This window comes from Danio rerio, chromosome 21 (assembly GCF_052040795.2).
Source record: "Danio rerio strain M-AB ecotype USA chromosome 21, GRCz13ab, whole genome shotgun sequence".
Classification (NCBI taxonomy): Eukaryota; Metazoa; Chordata; class Actinopteri; order Cypriniformes; family Danionidae; genus Danio; species Danio rerio.
This window is the reverse complement of record NC_141041.1, coordinates 32,377,274-32,399,738: the sequence shown is the minus strand read 5'-3', so window position 1 is coordinate 32,399,738 and position 22,465 is coordinate 32,377,274. Positions and strand designations below refer to the sequence as shown.

At 33.9% G+C, this 22,465-nt stretch overlaps 2 protein-coding genes across 3 annotated transcripts in view; one reads left to right on the top strand and one right to left on the bottom strand.

Annotated features, from left to right (window-relative positions):
* pygma (phosphorylase, glycogen, muscle A) overlaps positions 1 to 6,413 on the bottom strand; it is a 28,642-nt gene extending 22,229 nt beyond the window's left edge. The window contains 2 exon segments of the mRNA NM_001020628.1: positions 2,280 to 2,381; positions 6,104 to 6,413. Coding sequence (NP_001018464.1) covers positions 2,280 to 2,381; positions 6,104 to 6,346 — 345 coding nt within the window. The 5' untranslated portion in view covers positions 6,347 to 6,413.
* Positions 6,414 to 11,362: 4,949 nt separating this feature from the next.
* rasgrp2 (RAS guanyl releasing protein 2 (calcium and DAG-regulated)) overlaps positions 11,363 to 22,465 on the top strand; it is a 28,365-nt gene continuing 17,262 nt past the window's right edge. For both annotated transcript variants that reach the window (XM_087301525.1, XM_087301524.1), the window contains exons 1-7: positions 11,363 to 11,425; positions 11,663 to 11,786; positions 12,368 to 12,470; positions 12,743 to 12,799; positions 14,578 to 14,709; positions 16,371 to 16,512; positions 16,597 to 16,770. In XM_087301525.1, coding sequence (XP_087157651.1) covers positions 11,717 to 11,786; positions 12,368 to 12,470; positions 12,743 to 12,799; positions 14,578 to 14,709; positions 16,371 to 16,512; positions 16,597 to 16,770 — 678 coding nt within the window. In that variant the 5' untranslated portion in view covers positions 11,363 to 11,425; positions 11,663 to 11,716. The remainder of the gene's footprint in view (positions 11,426 to 11,662; positions 11,787 to 12,367; positions 12,471 to 12,742; positions 12,800 to 14,577; positions 14,710 to 16,370; positions 16,513 to 16,596; positions 16,771 to 22,465) is intronic.

Below are 22,465 nucleotides of genomic sequence, written 5' to 3'. Positions count from 1 at the left end.
AACGGTACCGGTGACTAAACGGTACATGAAAACGATGTACTGTATTATATACTGTACTGCATATTTTCCCCCAATTTCTGTTTATCAGAGATATTTTTTCAACACATTTCTAAACATAATAGTTTTAATTACTCATTTCTAATAACTGATTTATTTTATCTTTGCCATGATGACAGTAAATATTTTACTAGATATTTTTCAAGACACTTCTTTACAGCTTAAAGTGACATTTAAAGGCTTAACTAGGTTAATTAGGTTAACTAGGCAGAATAGAGTAAATAGGCAAGTTACCGTATAACAATGGGTTTGTAGACTATCGAATAAAATATAGCTTAAAGGGGCTAATAATTTTAACCTTAATGTTTTTTAAAAAATTAAAAACTGATTTTATTCTAGCTGAAATAAAACAAATAAGATTTTCTCAAGAAGAAAAAATATTATCGGACATACTGTGGAAATTTGCTTGCTCTGTTAAACATCATTTGGGAAATATTTAAAAAAAAAAAAAAAATCAAAGGGTGGCTAATAATTCTGATTTCAACTGTATATATTTTTTTTTAAAAATGAATGTTGGAGGACATTTACGCATGGTTTAAAACAAATATTAAATTGTAATTAGTAATTGTGATTGAAAAGATTGTGATTGCCAATTTGTAATAAAAACCAGGAGAACAAAAATCTGAAGGAGATTGAACTATTCAGTTGGCTCAAAGTTTTAAAAAAAATGAAATATTTCAACAGATTAAGTAGTTTGCCTGTTTTGTTTATTATTTAGAATTATTGTAACTCAATGTTTTAAATAATTTGATGAATTAAAAAATAAAAAGATCAATTATCAAAGTTTAAGTCATAATTATCACAATCATTAGCCTAATCACAATCTGCACTGCTGCATGTCTCAGAGTAATTAATGTATATTTAGTTACTGATATCTTAAGTAATTGAATGTTGCAGTGAAAGTGTTTTTAAAATTAAACATATTTTTAACCCATTGGCAGTGTGAGGTTAACTTTTATTCCTTGCTTTTTTTCTGAACATAAACTGATGTATTATGTAATAATAAACCACCAATTACATTTACGAAACCATTTTAATATATTATTTTGTCGTATGTTATTATTTAAATAGTGTCAAGTGAACTTAAAATATAATTGTTTTTCCCTGTTATTTTTAAAGTAGATGCATTTTATGATTGATAGTGGTATGTTTTAAAAAGTTTGTCAAAATGAAGACTTTTTGGTTATATACAGTAGATGTTCTTTATACTTTCAGATAAATGGCAAAGGACAATGCACAGGGTTTCCATCATTTTTAAAACATCGTTTTTATTAAGCAGTAGAATCTGAAGCATAGTAGTGAGTACTCACTGCTCATGAGTACTTTTAAGTTTCTTCTTAAGTCGTTTTTTGACTGGTTTTTGAGAACTCTAGTCAAATAACATTTGTTGGATTGTCATGGTACTTTCACTAACATTGCTTCCACTCTATCAGTAATCTGAATCCTGAGTGGCCAAAAAGTGTCTCAAAAAATATCCTGCAGAGTCTTGATCCAACCCCAATTTTACATACCTAAACCAGCTAATGAAGCTCTTACTGGGCATACAGGAAACTTCCAGGAAGGCGTGTTAAAGAAAGCTGGAGCTAAACTCTTCAGGACAGTGACAGGTTTGATGAGCACTCCTGATCCCAAGCAAGATATTAGTTTTATTCAGGGATCCCCACTCTAAATTTCCTGACTTTTCCCTGACCTTTGCTGACTAAAAAGCTGCAATCGCTGAATTTAGCACAAAATTAAGCAACTGATGCAAAATTTAGAGGAGATTTCAAACATATTTTGGAAACTTAGGACTTTTGTGCATTGTTTTGCATTATAAAACATTTTTTTTTTCCTCCAGTGTGTGATACCCATCATACACTTGGCACAGTGCTGTGCTTCTCCTTTGGTATTTGACCACTTTTAGACACGTCATGCAATACACATTCAGACAGATACAATTTAAATAAGGCCACACTTGTTGTATTAATCCCTAAAATTAGACATTTGAACATCTATTGTTGAAGAGAATTTAGGTTTTGCTTAATTTGACCATTTAGTTTCATTCATGTATCTCATACAGCATGTAGTATATGATGTATAGTTTATATAATTAAGACAGTTAATTAACACTTTCCCCTTTCGTGTTCACTCAGTGTTCCCTTTATACAAACTACAGAGAACAATGGATCTTCAGGTTCCCGATTCCATGACCCAAGGGAACCCTATTTATTGTGTCGTCTTACCTGATAGGTGGCTTCATCACAAGCGTTCTCCAATGCCAGGTTCACCATGGTGTTCTGCAAGGTACGACCCATGTAGAACTCCAGCGAGATGTAATAGACACGCTAACAAACACAAGAATGATAATCATCAACAATTTGAGAAGTTTATTAGGAAAATGGCATTGTTTACATGTTGTGTACTTCAGTAGATTCATTTAGGGTTACCAAGTCAAGCTCCCCCCAGAGCTCCCTAACCGTGAGGACTATTTATAGACTTTATTAATACTTCCTGGCAGAGGGGTGGTTTAACACATGGCAATTTGATACCGTCCCTGTTGTAGCCTTTGACATTTTGGCTTTTCCTTTGGTGTTGGGTATGAAAAGCACAAGAGAGATGGAGACAGTGGAGGTAAGAGTGGGTGTGTGGAGGCACGACAGGCTGAAACAGACTAGTCAGAGATTGGGGAAGGTCACTGGTGTTATATAACACTGGCATTTTGACTCCAGTAAAAATAACCAGCATTGAGGTCGCTAGCAAAGGTTACAGAGTGTGTAATGCTATTCTGTAAAGCAGCTAATGAAGAATGCCTGAGTGTAGAGCGATGTGCTGCTGGTGTTAAACAGATTCAACTATAACAATAATGGGTAAACCACACATTACTGCCCGCACCGACTTTATAGAATACAAAGTGTTGGTTTCTTATCCACAGCCTGATCACTTTAGCAAGATAATGGACATCAGTCTTAAGTAGGCCCACACGGAATCTGCGCACACAGAATTCCGCAGATTTTAAGCCATCATTAATTCTGTTTATTTACTTGAGTAAATGTGTGTAAATCTGTATTTATTCCGTTTTTTTAATTAATTAAAGTAATATTATTGACTAATATGAAAATGTTAATCAAATTTATGTACAATGCAGTTTGTAGTCATATTTTCATATTTGTATTTTAGTAGAGATATTATATGAAAGACATGCTTTGTTTACCAAATAAAGTCAATCTAATTGGATTTGCATTTTAAACATTAAATAAAAGTTAAAAAGGTATTACTTTCTATTTCATATATTAAGGTTTTAGTTATAATTCTCCCAAAATCATTCCGCAGAAATCCGACTTTTACCAAAATTCTCTGCAGAAATAGCAAAAAACGTCTGCAAATTCCGTCTGGCCCTAGTCTTAAGTAAGTAATTAATGTATATTTATAGTACATTTATTGTGTATTTCCATACACCCAAAGTGATTTACAATCGAATAAGGATGTCTCTCCACACCACCACTATATTAAAGCAAAACTAATCAAGCCTATGCTTATTACCAATGTCCTCTTAAAGCAACAGTATGGAAATCAGACGATGATAGTGTATGGAGATCTCAGAATATGTCCAGGTAATTCTATATGAGATTTTATGTAAAGCCATCTGTAAAGTCTTTACTTCTTATGTCACCTCTTCTTCCCATATAAGTTTCCACAGTGACCTTTCTTATAGGGGCAACTTTTGACCTTTATATCGTAGACACCTCTTTCATCCAGGGATTCAGATTAGACTGGAGAGTATAAGGTCAAGGATGCTGAGCTGTGGTTTCATCTCCTGTCTTCCCATTTAGATTTTGATGCCTTGAATACTGACACCTTCTTATTAAACTGTTTCTGCTGCTTAATTCTTCATATACCTGTTAAAAAAACATTGCAAGGCCTGTCTTGTGATGAGACTACAGAAAGTCCTTGGTGACATGGGCCTACTCAGATTGATAAATAATCCACCCAATTACATGAAATATATATATATATATATATATATATATATATATATATATATATATATATATATATATATATATATATATATATATATATATATATTATTATATTATTATTATTTTTTTTACATATTATTTAAAAGTAATAAGATCCTGGGGAGCGATCATTATGACTGTAAGACAGACCGATTGGTCACTACCCACTGTATGCACCTACTGTACCATATCTGTAATCCTGTTTAGAGCTTATTGATCGAATGTCCCATCACATTTAAATGTCATTAGAAAACAATGCATTATCATCATTTCCAGTGCAACCAGATCTCAAATATCCTTTAGCAAATTACAGTAGCTTGTAATGCTACCCTACAGTATAAGGATTATGCAAGATCGTCTTGTTTTGTTTAGTTTGTAATTATTTTCATCAATAACTCCTGCTCTAAATTAAATTTAAGGGATCTTTGGTAGCGTTGTCGCTTCACAGCTAGAAGGTTGCTGGGTTGAGCCTGGGCTGGGTCAGTTGGCATTTCTATGTGGAGTTTGCATGTTCTCCCCGTGTTCGCATGGGTTTCCTTTGGGTGTTCCTGTTCCCCCAACAAGTCTAAAGACATGTGATATAAGGGAATTGGGTAAGCTAAAGTGAACGTAGTGTATGTGTGTGAATGAGAGTGTATGGATGTTTCCCAGTTATAGGTTGCAACTGGAAGGGCATCCGCTGCGTAAAACATATGCTGGATAAGTTGGTGGTTCATTCCACTGTGGGGACCCCAGATTAAGAAAGGGACTAAGCCAAAAAAGAAAATAAATGACTGATCTTTGGTAATCTTTGGTAAAGCTGTAAACCAAAAAACAAGTATTGTACTTGTTTGTTTCGTCTCAACCTGAAACAATTATACTAGTAATTTGCAACTTGAGACCATTTTTCATTTTTACAATTTAGGTGTACATTTTTGATTCATTTATTTGTCCTTTTTCCATTTTAGCCAAAAACCATTTATGCTATTTTTTATATATACCGTTATGTACAGTAATAACTAGCTTTAGCTTGACAGACAATACCGTAATTCCCAACCTCTTTCACCAATGTCCATTCGCTTTAAAGTTTGTAGTCTCTACAATGATGTAAAATGGATTTAATTAAATCACATTAATGCAATATACAGCAAAAGTTAAACTAAACATGTCATTAATTGCTTTGTTTAATGAAATAAAAAAAAGAAAAGAAAACTGCATTAATTGCCATCCAAAAGTTGTAGACATGCATATGTACATGTTATGCCAAATTAGGACCAGCATTTTTTAACTGCAAATTTTGCCGTTGGGTTTTTGATCTGTAATTGAATCCCTGTTATAAAATGTATATAATTTTAGATGGTGATGATTCCAATCTATTTGAATAGCTAGCAGTGATGAAGGGTCACAAAAGGTCAACATGTTGCATGTGGTCTCTGCACAAATGCAGCGTTATTAAAGATGCACTAAATGATGTTATTTTTAATAGTTCTGTTCTCATGGGTGGATTTTAACCAAAAGTAAGGTAAGCGGCAGCTTATGGCCTCAGGAAAACTGAGGCCCCCAAATAAAAACTTAGAAGTATAAAGTATACCTATAAATTATATATAACATCATTTTCTATCATATTTTGCATGATGAGGATCTAAAAACAAATAAGTTTGTTTATTAAATTGCAAATGCACAAATGTGTCCCCCACCCTCAATCATGGAGCAGTCCAGCAGTCAAATCAGGTAAAGATTTCGTTTTAGTTATATCATTTATAGTTGTGAATCCATTTTAAGAAAACAAATCATTTAAATTTATTACAAGATGCTTTAAATGTTTGTTATTATTATTTTGCATTAATACAAAACGTAAAAATGGACATTATAAAAGTGATATAAGAATAAAAACTGCCAAATAAATCAATTATGAATAAATTAAAGTTCAAAAAGTGCATTTTAGAACTTTCAGGCCCCATGGCTGGAATAGCTTAGGGCCCCCAAATCACCAAATCCGCCCTTGTCTGTTATGATGCAGTGTCATGCATGGACTTGCTTTTGCTTTAGCTCGACATGCATGAACTTACTTTGGGGTCTTTCTCGTAATAACTCTGCTGTGTTCTGATCCATCTGCCTACCAAGTGGTCTCTGACTGTGTGCGCGAGCGCAAAATAATAATCCCGTTTGGTTGAAACGTTCCTGTCCTTCACCAGCGTGAAATGCAGGTGGCGATTGAAGTTTGTCTTTAAGTCTGCCACATTCTCCACACCGGCGAGCCCCCTCACAGAAATCTGCTTCTTCCTGTCGTGGTCTGACAGTGGTTTGGACATGGTGACAGCAGACTCGTCTTTGGTTCAGGTAAGTGGTTTAACACCAGACCGCACACAGAAGCACCCCATTCTTCGCTGACGGCTCTGCCTATTTAAAGTTACCCTCATGAATATTAATGACGGGGCGGAGTCGACCTGCAGCTCTACACCTATTACGCTTATATAACAAGTAGTTAACGCGATTATACAAGAGGGAATGGTGTTTCTTTTTTTACGTAGCTGCGAAATATAGATATTGGAAGTGTACATTTCTTAAAAAAAATCCTTATTATGAGTTGAACTACAACTCCTACCAGGCTGCAGAGCTCGAGCTCGACCCCAAGACATTAATAGCCACCGTGACCCAGCGAAAAGGCCATGATATTTGAACGGTATGTGGCTCACATAATTGGATATAACAGCTGAGCAGACCACATCTATTCTCCGTCTTGTTGAATGAATGGATCTGACCATTCAAAGCAAAATGTGTTATATGTAATTTATTACACACACTCATTAGATTCTTCCACCCAGGAACCAACAAATCCAATATTCATCCAGTCATACATTAAAAGGAGCATCTTTGACAAGATTGCACAACGCGTATTACACCATACACAATTATATAACTGAAATAGTGTGCTTTTTGCAATATATTCGCCTTATAAGTAGACAGCACAACAAAAAAACGTAAGATAACATAAGATGTGCTGTTTTTTGTTCTCTAAGTTTATTAGTTTCTTCATTGCAGCTAATAATAACCATCGAAGTTATTTATTAGCATAATAGCTAAAAAAAAATTCATAGAAATCCTCAAAAATATTGATTGATTAACATAATAACAATTAAACTTTTTTTTTGTTATTTTATTTAGTGCATTTCTTTGCAAATGTTTATTTCCACTGCACCATGATTTTATATTCTATATTGTACATTATTACTGTTAAGTGACAAGACTTTTGTCTTAGCAAAGTCAGACCTAACTGTCCTAATTGTATAATTAAAAATCAAAACATGATCATATTTTATTTAGGTAAAATAAGCATAATCTGGATGCATTTGCCTTTCATATCACCCACCTCTTATACCAAATGATCAACTAGAAGTCAAGTTATAATTTGTTGTTCCTAAAACTTAGGCAGCAAGTCTTTTGTCAGGTAGTGTAATTTGCCTTTACTTCGTCACGCAAAGGGTTTAACTTACAACATTGTTTTGAAACATAGTTTGTATTAAATTAGATCATAAGTATTTATAATTCATAAATCGCCTGACTTGTGTAAAAGAAAGACTTGGATTAACTGTATGGTTTAATTGGTTCTCATAATAAACATTTAACAAGAAAATCAAATACATTTTACCGTAATAAGTAAATAAGTAGTTAATAATAATTAAGTAAGTAATAATAATTAATAATAATAAATAATTAAGTGGTGGTTTGTTACGTGAACCTAGAATTGGTGCAGTTGCGAGGTACACACCTAACCCCACCCTTGAGTGCATTGTGTCTAGTATTGCATCTCTGAGATATGCAGTCTCACTTTGCAAATCCAAGTCTTTATCCAGATACTATTGGAGAACCAGGTGTGTATGTTTTAAAGTGTCCTTTTTTAAATGTATAATAAAAACATAGGTATGTATATATTGTTTTATTTAAGTGCCCTTGAATAGTTTTTGGAATTATAGAATTTATTTTTAATTTAAAAAAATGACAGTCCACTCTTTATCTTTCAACCCTTTCAACGCAGGTTATTGGCATTTCTGGGTTTTTAATTCAGGCTTCAGCAGCAGTGGGAAACGAGACTGTTTGACACCTTGCGGCCACTGAGAGGAGCCAACACAGCACTGTGAATTATGGGTAAATCTTGAGCTTTTTTTATCAAAACTTTTTCTTGCCAGTTTAAGCAAACACAATCACCTGCTAGAGATCACAGTCATCCTTAGTTATTTTTAAAACTCCTATAGTTAAAAACTCCTTATAAGCAAAAATTCCAAAAGTTGTATTGTATATGTTCTCATTTAGTGTATTTATACTTAAATACAGTTTTTATCTTATACAGAAGAAGTACACTGTATAAAAGGCAGGGTGTCCCCACGAAAATCTCAAGAATTGTGTTGTTTTAGCACAGTTGTGTAGTGGCATAGTAGGTAATGTTGTCGCCTCACTTCAAGAAGGTCGCTAGTTCGAACCTCGGCTGGGTCAGTTGGCGTTTCTGTGTGGAGTTTGCATATTCAACCTGCATTCACGTGGTTTTTCTCTGGGTGCTCCGGTTTCCCCCACAGTCCAAAGACATGCGGTACAGGTGAATTGGGTAAGCTAAATGTCCGTAGTGTATGAGTGTGAATGGATGTTTCCCAAAGATGGGTTGCAGCTGGAAGGGCATTCGCTGCGTAAAAAACGTGTGATGGATAAGTTGGCGGTTCATTCCGTTGTGGTGACCCCGGGTTAATAAAGGGGCTAAGCCGAAAAAGAAAATGACTGAATGAATATAAAAACACTAATATACTGTATTATTTGAAGATAAAAACATAGAATGAATTCCATTTACAAAGGAAACAGTGAAGGTGATGTAATTTCTTATTTTATGAATTTCAAATAAATGTTGTTCATTTTAACTTTAGATCAAATGTATCAAATTACACTTAATATTATTTCAGTCCTTTGCAATGAATTATTTCTCAGTTTCATATTCTGCTTTTTGAATAAATTAGTCTTAATTAACCATGTTTAAAAACTCAATACAAAAATAGACTTAATATTTTCTCTCACAGAGTCCTTCACCTTTTTTAGTGTGAAAAAATAAGTGTTAAAACATTACCATTGTACTGATGGAATGTTAACTGGAAAAAATATACATAAAATAATATTGTACTTCATCTTGTTATTCTAGGCAATATTACTGTTTTTATTTTTTGCAGAGAATGAAGAAAGTGTTACTTAAGGCAAGATGCTGTGGACAAAAAAAAATGCATCTTTTTTTGCATATTTTTGTTTTTCATAAAGCACATTATCATTCAAATTTAACATCCAAATTACACTTTTAAGTGTTTATTTTGTTACACTTCATTCATTCATTTTCTTGTTGGCTTAGTCCCTTTATTAATCCGGGGTCGCCACAGTGGAATGAACCACCAACTTATCCAGCACGTTTTTTCGCAGCGGATGCCTTCCAGCCGCAACCCATCTCTGGGAAACATCCACACACACAATCACTCATGCACCACGGACAATTTAGCCTACCCAATTCACTTTTACAGCATGTCTTTGTACTGTGGGGGAAACCAGAGCACCTGGAGGGAACCCACCTGAACGCAAGGAGAACATGCAAACTTCACACAGAAACGCCAACTGAGCCGAGATTCGACCCAGCGAGCTTCTTGCTATGAGGTGAGATCATCAATAATTAAATATTTTAAAAGGCTGTTTTCTCAAAAGAAAAACAAATTCTACTGCATTGAGCAATACATCTCCGTTTCAGCAGCACTTACACCAGACTTCATAATCATAATTGTTTGTTTGTTTTTAAACAGGGGATATACACTCACTGACCCCTTTATTAGGTACACTTGCCCAACTGCTTGTTAATGCAAATTTCTATTTAGCCAATCACATGGCAGGAACTCAATGCATTTATGCATGTAGACATGGTCAAGATGATCTGCTGCAGTTGAAACCGAGCACCAGAATGGGCAAGAAAGGTGGTTGAATGTGGCATGGTTGTTGGTGCCAGGCTGGTGTAATTATTTCAAAAACTGCTTATATACTGGGATTTTTACACACAACCATCTCTATGGTTTACAGAGAATGGTCAGAAAAAGAGAAAATATCCATTGAGTCCCAGTTCTGTGTGTACAAATGCCTTGTTGATGCCAGAGGTCAGAGGAGAATGACCAGACTGCTTCAAGCTGATAGAAAGGCAACATTAACTCAAATAATTAACTCAAATAATCGCATCTCTAAACGCACAACATGTTCAACCTTGAGGCGGATGGGCTACAGCAGCAGAAGAACACACTGGGTGCCACTCTTGTCAGCTAAAAACCGGAAACTAAGGCTACAATTCGCACAGGCTCACCAAAATTGGACAATAATAGTCCAATTAGTCTTTGGTCTGATGAGTCTCGGTTTCTGCTGTGACATTCAGATAGTAGGGTCAGAATTTGGCGTCAATAACTTGAAAGTATAAATCAATCCTGGCTTGTATCAATTGTATTTTTTTGGCGCACTTTGGGCCCATTAGTAAACCAATTGAGCATCATGCTAATGCCACAGCCTACCTGAGTATTGTTCTGAAGACAAAAGGGGTCCAACCTGGTACTAGTAATGTATACCTAATAAAGTGGCCGTTAAGTGTATAATCATACATAGTTTGCATAACTTTTTATTTAGCAAAAAACGTTTGTTAAAATTTTTAAATATAATATGTCAGTAAATAAAGACAAAGTGACATTTAAAGGCTTAACTAGGTTAATTAGGTTAACTACGCAGGTTAATAATAATAATAATATTTTTATATTTCTATATTTTTATATTTTTTATATTTTTTAATAATAATATTTATATTTATGACTTCAACTGTATATATATTAGAAATTTAAAAGCTTAACCAGGTTAATTAGGTTAACTAGGCAGGTTAGGGTAATTAGGCAAGTTATTGTATAACAATAGTTTGATCTGTAGACTATCGAAAGAAAATATAGCTTAAAGGGGCTAATAGTTGTGTCCCTAAAATGGTGTTTAAAAAATAAAAAAGGAAAAAATATTTTTAGACACACTGTGGAAATTTCCTTGCTCTGTTACACATGAGTTGGGAAATATTGTAAAAAGAAGAAAAAAATTATATATACTGTATAATTAAATATTTTGTCCTCTCCATATTTTCTCACACCAGGTCCTCCACCCTTTTTTGTTGCTATAAAAAAAGCGCTGAAAGATTTCAAACAGGAAATGCAACAGTTGATTTCTCAACTGACAGGAAGTGTGTGAAGCCACTGAGGCCCTCTGTGGTTTTGGTAGAGGCACCACTGAAGCCCTGTGTTCATCAGCACTTCTCTTCTCTTCACTCAAACCTGCGCTCTTCACTTTTTCACCACTGATGCCTGGTAAGTTCTTTTGAAAGCTAATTCTAAGGCTTCTATGTGTGTGTGCATTTTTATTATTTTTTCCTATAGATCTTTTTTCTTCTTCTTTTATGCACCTTGTTTCCCTCTGGATGAGTCTTGTCCGTCATGTCATCCATGTGTGACCAGGATTTGTCTGCTTTTGATGAAAATGAAAACCCAGCGACGCCTCTCACATCTCAGCCATTCTTTGCTTTATTGATTCTGCTTCGTTTTCAGAGCGAAAGAGCGAGGGATCAAAGAGAGGAGTGTAAAATTAAGGAGGAGGAAAGGATGGAGAGCGTTTCGTGTGATCAGCCGGCTAGTGTGGAGGAGCTGGTGGAGGCTTGTATCAAAGCTTTCGGTCAGTTCACTTCTGCTCTGCTTTGCTCTGTAAACACATAGTCAACTTCAACTGTATTTGTCAGACTGTGGAGAAGCAGCAGGGATTGAGTGATGCGGTTTAGACTTGGCCAATAATAATATACATTTAGTATTTCAGAAATGAACACTGTAAAAATGCTTATTTTATCCTTTTTACAAAATTAAGTAGATTGAACAAAAAACAATTAAGTTGTCCCCCCAAAAAAACTTCATTTTACTTCAACTTTAACTTATTTTAAATCAGTGGAAATCATTGAACAGCAGCTAAATATTTTTCTTTGTGTAAATCCTAAGTTAGTGGTAAATTTCAAATGGCTTCTATTTAATTCAATTAAAATGAAGTATTCCAATTAAATTTTGAATAAAGACGAACATTTGAAATAGTGTTTTCCAGTATTCTGCTAATCTGTCATTTCCTTTAATGTTTTTTGACAGAGATAAAATCATTTTTTGAGTGTATCATATTTAAGCATTTTGTATCATTTAAATTAATACTAGATTGATTTAACTGAAAATTACTGTAAATTGACATTAACCGAATGCTTTCTATCCTCCTCTCAGACAATGAAGGTGCCCTAAAGGATCCATCTCTCGTACGAATGTTTCTCACCATGCATCCCTGGTACCTTTCATCCAGTGACCTGGCCAAGAAGCTCCTTCAAAAGTATCCTTTCCCCAGTCACATTATACTTCCAGAAAACGGTAAAGAACCAGCATTAATGTCAAATGGCTGAAAAAGAAATACAAGTCTTTGTGCATTTTTAGTTTCGCCGCTGACAGGCCGGCTTTTATGCTAGACATTTAGCACTTAGCGGAGTGGCTCATGGGTGAGGTTTGTCATTTATAGAGGAGGTCGACAGCATCACAAACTGTTTCCATCACTCTCCTCACAGCCGATAATAGTAATGAACTGGAGCTGCCTTGACAGTATTACAGGTCTCAGCAACAGGATTGTTCTGCAAATCGCCAGTCGCAGATTTGTCACCTTGTCAAGTAGGTTAAAATCTCTTTTGTTCATCTAGTTTTTCTGAAAAAAAATAATAAAATGTGCTGCATGACTGAAAGCATGCAGAGAGCCAGGGCTTGAATATAGTTATGTTCACTGCTAACAGGTGGATGAAATCAGGAGCTAAATGTATCTTATTTAAAGTTACTATGAAAGCTTGTTTCTACTGCTTTTTCTTACAACTCTCACATTGTTTTTACTTGCAATTCTAAGAATAAAAAAAAGACATGTTCGTGAGATGTAGACTTTAGAGTTTAGAGCAGGGTTCACCAATTCTGGTCCTGGAGGGCCGGTGTCCCTGCAGGGTTTAGCTCCATCTTGCCTCAACCCACCTGCCTGGATGTTTCAAGTATACCTAGTAAGACCTTGATTAGCTTGTTCAGGTGTGTTTGATTAGGGTTGGAGCTAAAATCTGCCGGACACCTGCCTTCAGGAACAAGTTTGGTGACCACTGGTTTAGAGGGAATTGAAATTGTACGTTTATAAACTTGCAACTTAGAATTCTTAAAATATTGAGTTGACAGCTCACTGTTTTTGTATGTCTCAGGATTTTGGCTATGATCTTGCAATTCAAATGTATTCATTGGAAGTTAGAGTTTTTTAGTTTGAGTTTTGAGTTTACAGCTTGCAATTTTCTTTTTTAAATTAAGAGTTTATTTCTCACAATTTTTGACTTTCTTTTGGTAAACTGGGACTAAAAAGTCCAAGTTTACATCTTGCAATTGAGATTTAAAAAAACAACAACAACTGAAGCTTTAGAATGAGAAGCAGCAATGTAGCTGTGGTGGAGAATAAATTTTGGTGTGGCGTCCCACCATGGAAGAATGAATGTAGCGGAAACCATGTGCGTGCGTGCGTGCATGCATGCATGCGTGCGCGTGCGTGTGTGTGTGTGTAAACGTAACATTCTGTAGTGCATTTAATTATTGTTTAAGGCCATTTCAGTCATCATACATTAAACATTCGTCATCTTCTCATCAATGACATGCAGTCTGAACAGTCTCTAATTCATTGTGCATGATTTTGGAAATCTTCTTGGACAATTTTAACGCATCCAAAAGGTTAGCTGCATTTATGAAGTGTATATGTCTTGAGGTTGTTCTGTATGAGGCAGTTTAGTTTCTATGTGCGATTTGATTGGACAGGAATCACAGATTTTTCTACTCGCAAAGAAATAAAGTAGTGACTGCAGATTGAAAGAAAATATTGGAGTTAAAGTACTGATACAGCACTAAAAATGAACTTCAGGGAAAGTAAAAGTACACATTTTTAAAACTACTTAGTAAATGACAATTCCTTCGAACAACTACTTAATTACAGCAGTTTGAGTATTTATAATTTGTTACCTTACACCACTGATAAAATTGTGAGGTCTGCTGGATGAAAATGTTGCTAAAATGGACATTTTGGCTTATTACAAGACAAAAATCACTTTGACAAGAAAGCAAGCTGTAAAAATATGTAATCTATATTTTCTTTAGACTGAAAATAGAAAACATTTTATAAAAAAAAAATTGACCAGCATAAAACTCCCCATCATGAACTGTGTTTTGTTGAGATTTCCACTAAATGGTCCAGCAGTCTTCATAAAGATGTGGATTATGTTCTTTGTCATGAAGCAGATGTGTCAGATCACGGAGGTGTTTTGTGAAATCACATAAAGCTTTTTGAGACAAGACTATTCAGGAAAAAAAAAACCCTCTTGGCCAGACCTATTTCATGCACAGCGACTCGGTGTCAGAGCTGCTCTGTTTCTCTCTGTCAGGTACTGGATATCAGAGTTTCCAGCCGAGTTTGACCTGAACCCGGCGCTGGCTGAGCAGATCCGCGGTTTGAAGGAGCGACTGGAGCAGAATGGAGACGTGAGGCGCAGTTTGCTCATCGACATCGACAGCATGTGAGTCACAAACTCTACTCAACTACTGATTCCTTGAGACAGAGGAGCACAGAAAGTGTGTTGAATTTCACTGAGAAGCTGCAGGAAGTTCTTAGGTCAGTGATAGAATGAGAATATCAAAGATGATAGCGAAGTATCTAGTTTTATATTGAATGCAATTTTCTTTAATAGTTTTAAGATTATATATATATATATATATATATATATATATATATATATATATATATATATATATATATATATATATATATATATATATATATTGCTTATGATTTATGTTTAATATTTAAGTGTTTTTTTTATTTGACAAATATACTAATGACAGTTTTTTTCCTTCTATATAATACAAAAATAACTTGCCATGTTTTCTGACTTGTTTATCTTTAGACAACACAATATCATTGTTTTATCTTCAGGAGTGGAATGTGGTAACAGCATTTAGTTAAATAACCCTCAATAAATCATCCAACAAAATGTAATTTTCTGTATAAAATAAAAATTAAAAAAAAAAATAAAATAAAATAAAATAAAAAATAAAATAATTAAATAGATAAACAAACAAACAAATAAATAAATAAGTAAATTAATAAATAAAATAAAATAGTAGGTAGTGCTGTCACCTCACAGCAAGAAGGTCACTGGTTCGAGCCTCGGCTGGGTCAGTTGGAGTTTGCATGTTCTCCCTGCGCTCTCGTGGATTTCCTCTGGGTGCTCCGGTTTTTCCCACGGTCCAAAGTCATCCGGTACAGGTGAATTGGGTATAAATAAACCACCCTCCTCCCCCGTGCGATTTTCACTTTCACTTTTTTCAGCGATTCCTTTCTTATGCAACTCCCCAACCCTCTTCACTTTTTTCATCCGTGACACAGAACCCCCTACCCCCGCCTCTCCCCCACTTTTTACTTTCCTCTGCGACACCTAATCCCCCCATATATATATATATATATATATATATATATATATATATATATATATATATATATATATATATATATATATATATATATATATATATATACAGTTGAAGTAAGAATTACTTCTGTTTTCTGTTTAACAGAGAGCAGATTTTTTCAACACATTTCTAAACATTCCAGTTTTAATAACTCATTTCTAATAACTGATTAATTTTATCTTAAATTTAAAATTTAAATTTTAAAGTGACTTTTAAAGGCTTAACTGGGTTATAGGTTAACTAGGCAGGTTAGGGTAATCAGGCAAGTTTTCATATAGCGATGCTTTTTTTCTAAAGGGGCTAATAACTTTGTCCTCAAAATGGTGTTTAAAAAATTCAAAACTGCTTTTATTCTAGTCAAAATAAAACAAATAAGACTTCCTCCAGAAGAAAAAATATTATCAGACTTACTGTAAAATTTTCTTTGCTCTGTTAAACATCATTTGGGAAATATTTAAAAAATAGAAAAAAAATGTAACTATATATATAGAAACTGAGAATCTCTATTTTTTTTCCATGGCTGTATAAATGAGTTTAAATTAAATCATTCCTAAATACTTTGTGGCAAAGTTTTTTAAAACCCTTTCAAAATGTGTGCAACACAACATCCATATGGTTTTTATTTGTATTTTAGTTTTATAAATATAATCTAATACAGTGACTTATGAGATACATGACCTACATATGCCAAGTCTGTTTTTGCCTGTAGCCCATCATATGAATGGCGGCGTCAGCTGGACGAAACTGTCCAGAAAAAGCGCAAGACCTCTCTTCTGTTCGACCACCTAGATGCCTCCACCCTCGCCGAACACCTCACATACATGGAATACAAATCATTCTGCAAAATTCTGGTGAGTCTCTCAATTCACTCACAGCTGTTCTGACCTCGAGTCGGAGTTCATGTTTCAGTTGAGAAAAATGTGTTTGTCCTCTAGTTTCAGGACTACCACAGTTTTGTGATGCACGGCTGCACGGTGGATAATCCCATTCTGGAGCGTTTCATTACTCTGTTCAACAGTGTTTCGCAGTGGATCCAGATCATGGTCCTCAGTAAACCCACAGCCCAGCAGAGAGCAACCGTCATCAGTGAATTCATCAAAGTGGCTGAGGTTAATCTCTCTTGTGTTTAAAGACCTGTAATCTGTTTACTGTCGGCTCCAAAATGATGAAGATCTGGGCTTCAGAATTTCATTTAGAGCTAGAAACAAACAGAAGGATTTTTTTTTACTATAGATTATTAAACATGTTTAAGAATTTCTAATATTAAAACAAGATTTATATTAAACAATAATAATAATTATATAATAATATAATTATTATATATATAGTTATTATTATTATATATCTAGGTCAAGTTTGTGATGAACATGGGTTCCTGTATAGAAGGATGATGTTCTTTGTTGAGCGCTACATTATTAACACAAATTAAAAAAGTATCTGTCAAATTGTAGGCCACTGATAAAACAATCAAGTAGGGTTGCACAATATATTATTTCAGTATAGATATCGCAATGTGCATATTTACAATAATCACATCGCAAGATATACAACGTTGAGCCGGAATTGGAGTTGACCAAGAATTACAGAACACAGAGTTTAACCATGATAGATTGAAAGCTGATCATTTGCATGTGTTTTTAAGGCCTGTCAACTTTGAGCATTCCAAGAGGGTTTAAAAGATTTGGGCACAAGAAATGATGATGTAAGGAGGTGTAACAAAGATTAATTGTATTTAACTATTTATACACATAATTTTTGTCTTGTTTCTAGTCTAAATATCCACATTTCAAAGCAAAATAGATTTTACGTATCTCATTGGCAGATAATGTTGCTTGTTTTAAAGAAAAACTCCCTTAATTTTGACTTATTTGTTTCGAAGGTGAAAAAACTTTATTTTTATTAGATCCAATCATTTTTAGATATTTGAACTAGAAATGAGACAAAGCAAAGCAATAAAAGCATTTATTGAATTGTGCTCATTTAAGTTTTCTACCCGAATACTGTTAAACTCCCCAGAAAACTGTCAAATAGACCATCTTGTGAAACTGTATTTATATCACAGTATTTATCGAAGAAAAATAAAATATCACAATATCAGATTTTTCCAATATTGTGCAGCCCTGCAATCAAGTTCATGTTGTGAAAAAAAACTCATGTATTAAAAAACTCCTGGATTTTGGAGGTAGTTATATTCAAGGACAGACTTTAAAAGTGTGTGAGACATCCCCCTTTTTCCCCAGTAGGCCTACCTTGTGTTTTATTTGCTAATGTAAGCTATTTTTTAAAAGATAAATGTAATGTATAAAACTATACGTTATTGATATTACTTCATATTACCTATACGTCTGATAAGCTTATTATATTAATGAGCAATGCACAGATATTGTTGTTTAATAATGTTTTACACTAGAAAAAACAAAACAAAAAGCGCTCTGGGGTAAGTTCAAATGTATGGTCGGTGCTCTTTGGGTAAGGGATTCATCAAATCTGCAACAAGAATCAGTCCAAGGCACTCGAGTAAAGTGAAAAAATTAAAAAGCCTTTATTCACATGGCTAGATCTCTAAAAACCAACGCGTTTCGGCAGAAGTCTGCCTTCATCAGGGTAACAGTGATCAGGTGCGTCTAGAGTCTCTTTTGAGTACTACGGTCACATGACTCATTTAAACATCTCAAATGGCACTCAAATAATTTAACAAGCAAACTCTACTACCATCATAAATTCGGCATAGATACACAAACACCCACTTGCATATGTGGGAAAAGAGAGAGAGAGAGAGAAGAAAAAAGAATATATATATATATATATATATATATATATATATACATACATACACATATACGTATATATACATACACACATACACATATATATATATATATATATACACATACATACATACATACACATACATGCATACAATATATACACATACATGGAAAATACATACATACATATAAACACATACATCAATGTATAATGACGATCTGTAAAGCATCTATAGAAAAACTCATTTAATCATTCATTTTCTTATCGGCTTAGTCCCCTCATTAATCCGGGGTCGCCACAGCGGAACGAACCGCCAACCAGCTACTTTCTACGCAGCGGATACCCCTCCAGCCGCAACCCATTTCTGGGAAACTATAGAAAAACTGTTTTACAAAAAAGAAGAGAAATCTAATTCACCATTCAAACCTGGAAATCTGGTTGCTTTTAATGTATATATCCAAAAAGTCTCTCTCTGTTTTAATCTTTTTATCCTGTCTCCTCCTCTTGTAGAATTATAAATATGTTCAATGCCAACTATTTTTAATGAACTTGGATTGCCATGACCTTGATTTTTATAATGTAGAGCCATAGGATATTGTGGATTACAAGTACGTATCGCATATTTATGCTCCGCTAATCTCAACTTTAGTTTTCTCTTAGTCATTCCTACATAAAAACAACCACAAGGACATTCCAGTCGATAAACAACAAAAGTAGTATTGCAATTGATAAATGAATTGATCTTAAATTCACGGCCCGAAGAAGGATCTCTAAACATGTTCGTCTTGAGCATGTTTTCACAATGGTTGCAATTACCACATCTGTAGTTCCCTGTTGTTTGATTTAACCATGTGTTAGTTTTCTTAGAGGAAAGATGGCTTCTCACAAGTTTATCTTGGATAGTTGGAGCTTTTCGAAAGACTACAGAGGGGGATACAGGTAAAATTTCCCTAAGATGGGGGTCACTCATCAAAATATTCCAATTATTTTTTATAATTCTCTTTATTGTATTTGCCTCAGTACTGTATTGTGTCACGAAATAAACAGAACTTTCTGACTGGTTTAATCTGGGTCTTTTTATTAACAATTCATCTCTGTTGCTATCTTTTGCTTTATTATAAGATTTATAAATTACTCTATTTTTATAACCCCGTTGTTTGAATCTGTGAACCATGTCTTGTGATTTGATCTCAAAATCTTCTTCTTTGTCGCAAATTCTTTTCAATCTCTGAAATTGTCCAAAAGGAATATTTTCGATCAGCCATGGAGGATGGAAACTATCTGCTCTCAGGATTGTATTTCTATCTGTTTCTTTTCTAAAAATGGTGGTATGTAATTTTCCTGTAGTATCTTTAAAAATGTTTAAGTCCAAAAAATGTATTTGAGTGAATGAAAAATCCAAGCTGAATCTCAGATTTGCGTTAGTATTATTTAAAAAAGCATGAAATTGCCTCAAATCTGCCTCCAATCCAGACCATATCAGAATAACATCATCTATATATCTACCCCACCACACAATGCTACTCAAATAAGGATTTGATTCAGAATATACAAATCTCTCTTCCCATAATCCCAAAAATAGATTTGCATAATTTGGGGCAAAACAAGCTCCCATAGCTGTTCCCTTTATCTGTTTATAAAGTTGATCTTGAAACAAGAAAACATTATTCTTCAATGTCCATTCAGCCAACTGTACAATAAAACATGTTGGTGGTTTTTTTGGCGATGGTCTCTTTTCTAGATAGTATAACAATGCTTCTAGACCTTCTCTATGATCTATATTTGTATATAATGATTCAACATCCATAGTTGCCAGTATACAGGTTTTATCACATTGCATATTTTTAATCGTATTTAATACTTGAGTCGTGTCCTGAATGTAAGAGGGCAGATCTTTCACAATAGGTTTTATAAAATAGTCCACAAATTTTGAGGCAGGTTCTGTGATCGATTCATTCCCACCTGTATCCCCCTCTGTAGTCTTTCGAAAAGCTCCAACTATCCAAGATAAACTTGTGAGAAGCCATCTTTCCTCTAAGAAAACTAACACATGGTTAAATCAAACAACAGGGAACTACAGATGTGGTAATTGCAACCATTGTGAAAACATGCTCAAGACGAACATGTTTAGAGATCCTTCTTCGGGCCGTGAATTTAAGATCAATTCATTTATCAATTGCAATACTACTTTTGTTGTTTATCGACTGGAATGTCCTTGTGGTTGTTTTTATGTAGGAATGACTAAGAGAAAACTAAAGTTGAGATTAGCGGAGCATAAATATGCGATACGTACTTGTAATCCACAATATCCTATGGCTCTACATTATAAAAATCAAGGTCATGGCAATCCAAGTTCATTAAAAATAGTTGGCATTGAACATATTTATAATTCTACAAGAGGAGGAGACAGGATAAAAAGATTAAAACAGAGAGAGACTTTTTGGATATATACATTAAAAGCAACCAGATTTCCAGGTTTGAATGGTGAATTAGATTTCTCTTCTTTTTTGTAAAACAGTTTTTCTATAGTTTCCCAGAAATGGGTTGCGGCTGGAGGGGTATCCGCTGCGTAGAAAGTAGCTGGTTGGCGGTTCGTTCCGCTGTGGCGACCCCGGATTAATGAGGGGACTAAGCCGATAAGAAAATGAATGATTAAATGAGTTTTTCTATAGATGCTTTACAGATCGTCATTATACATTGATGTATGTGTTTATATGTATGTATGTATTTTCCATGTATGTGTATATATTGTATGCATGTATGTGTATGTATGTGTATATATATATATATATATGTGTATGTGTGTATGTATATATACGTATATGTGTATGTATGTATATATATATATATATATATATATATATATATTCTTTTTTCTTCTCTCTCTCTCTCTCTTTTCCCACATATGCAAGTGGGTGTTTGTGTATCTATGCCGAATTTATGATGGTAGTAGAGTTTGCTTGTTAAATTATTTGAGTGCCATTTGAGATGTTTAAATGAGTCATGTGACCGTAGTACTCAAAAGAGACTCTAGACGCACCTGATCACTGTTACCCTGATGAAGGCAGACTTCTGCCGAAACGCGTTGGTTTTTAGAGATCTAGCCATGTGAATAAAGGCTTTTTAATTTTTTCACTTTACTCGAGTGCCTTGGACTGATTCTTGTTGCAAATGTTTTACACTACATTACTTGAATCTAACATGCTTTATAATGTTTACAATATTTACATTGCTCTAAATCCAAAATATCAGAAATGACAACAGAATGTTAAGATTTAATTGATTTGAATTTTAATATTATTGGTTAATGCACTTACTTGACAGACTTAATTCTTTCATTTTCCTTCTGTGTAGTCCCAGGTTAATCAGGGGTTACCACAGCGGAATGAACCACTATCTTACTTGACAGATTTATTTAATTTTGGGTGGTTTGTGTAAAATATTTTATGTTTGGTAAAATAATTTCTAAAAGCATCTTTAATGATTTTTCAGCTAATTACAATATCTTGTCCAGATAGGTGGATTTAGAGGTTTTTGCAAAAAAAAAAAAAAAAAAAGCACAAGTGGATTTAACGGGTTTTGACACAAAAGAAAATCTACGTTGTTAAAGTGACATTCATGAAAAAATCTATTTTATTTACTAGCTAATAACCTTATCATTAACTATATAATTCTGAACTTAAAACTTCTGAACCTAATTGTAGGAGCCTGATCTGCTCATTTCCAAAAAAAAAAAAGAAAAGATGTCTGATGGAATTTGAATATTTATTCTAATATTTTCAAGTAAGATCATGTAATTATAATCAAAAATTAAAATGGCCAAATGTTCTTCAAGTCAGTTTATCATTCAAACATACAGTACAAACAAACCATGTACAGTAAATATAAATAATAAATAAATATGTATATATAATTTGGAACAAATTAATAAGATATTTATATTTGTAGTAAACATGATCTTGTATTGATACTGCCGTCATAAAAAACAAAAAAAATAATTAAAATTAAAAATAAATTAATGTTACGTAAAACATT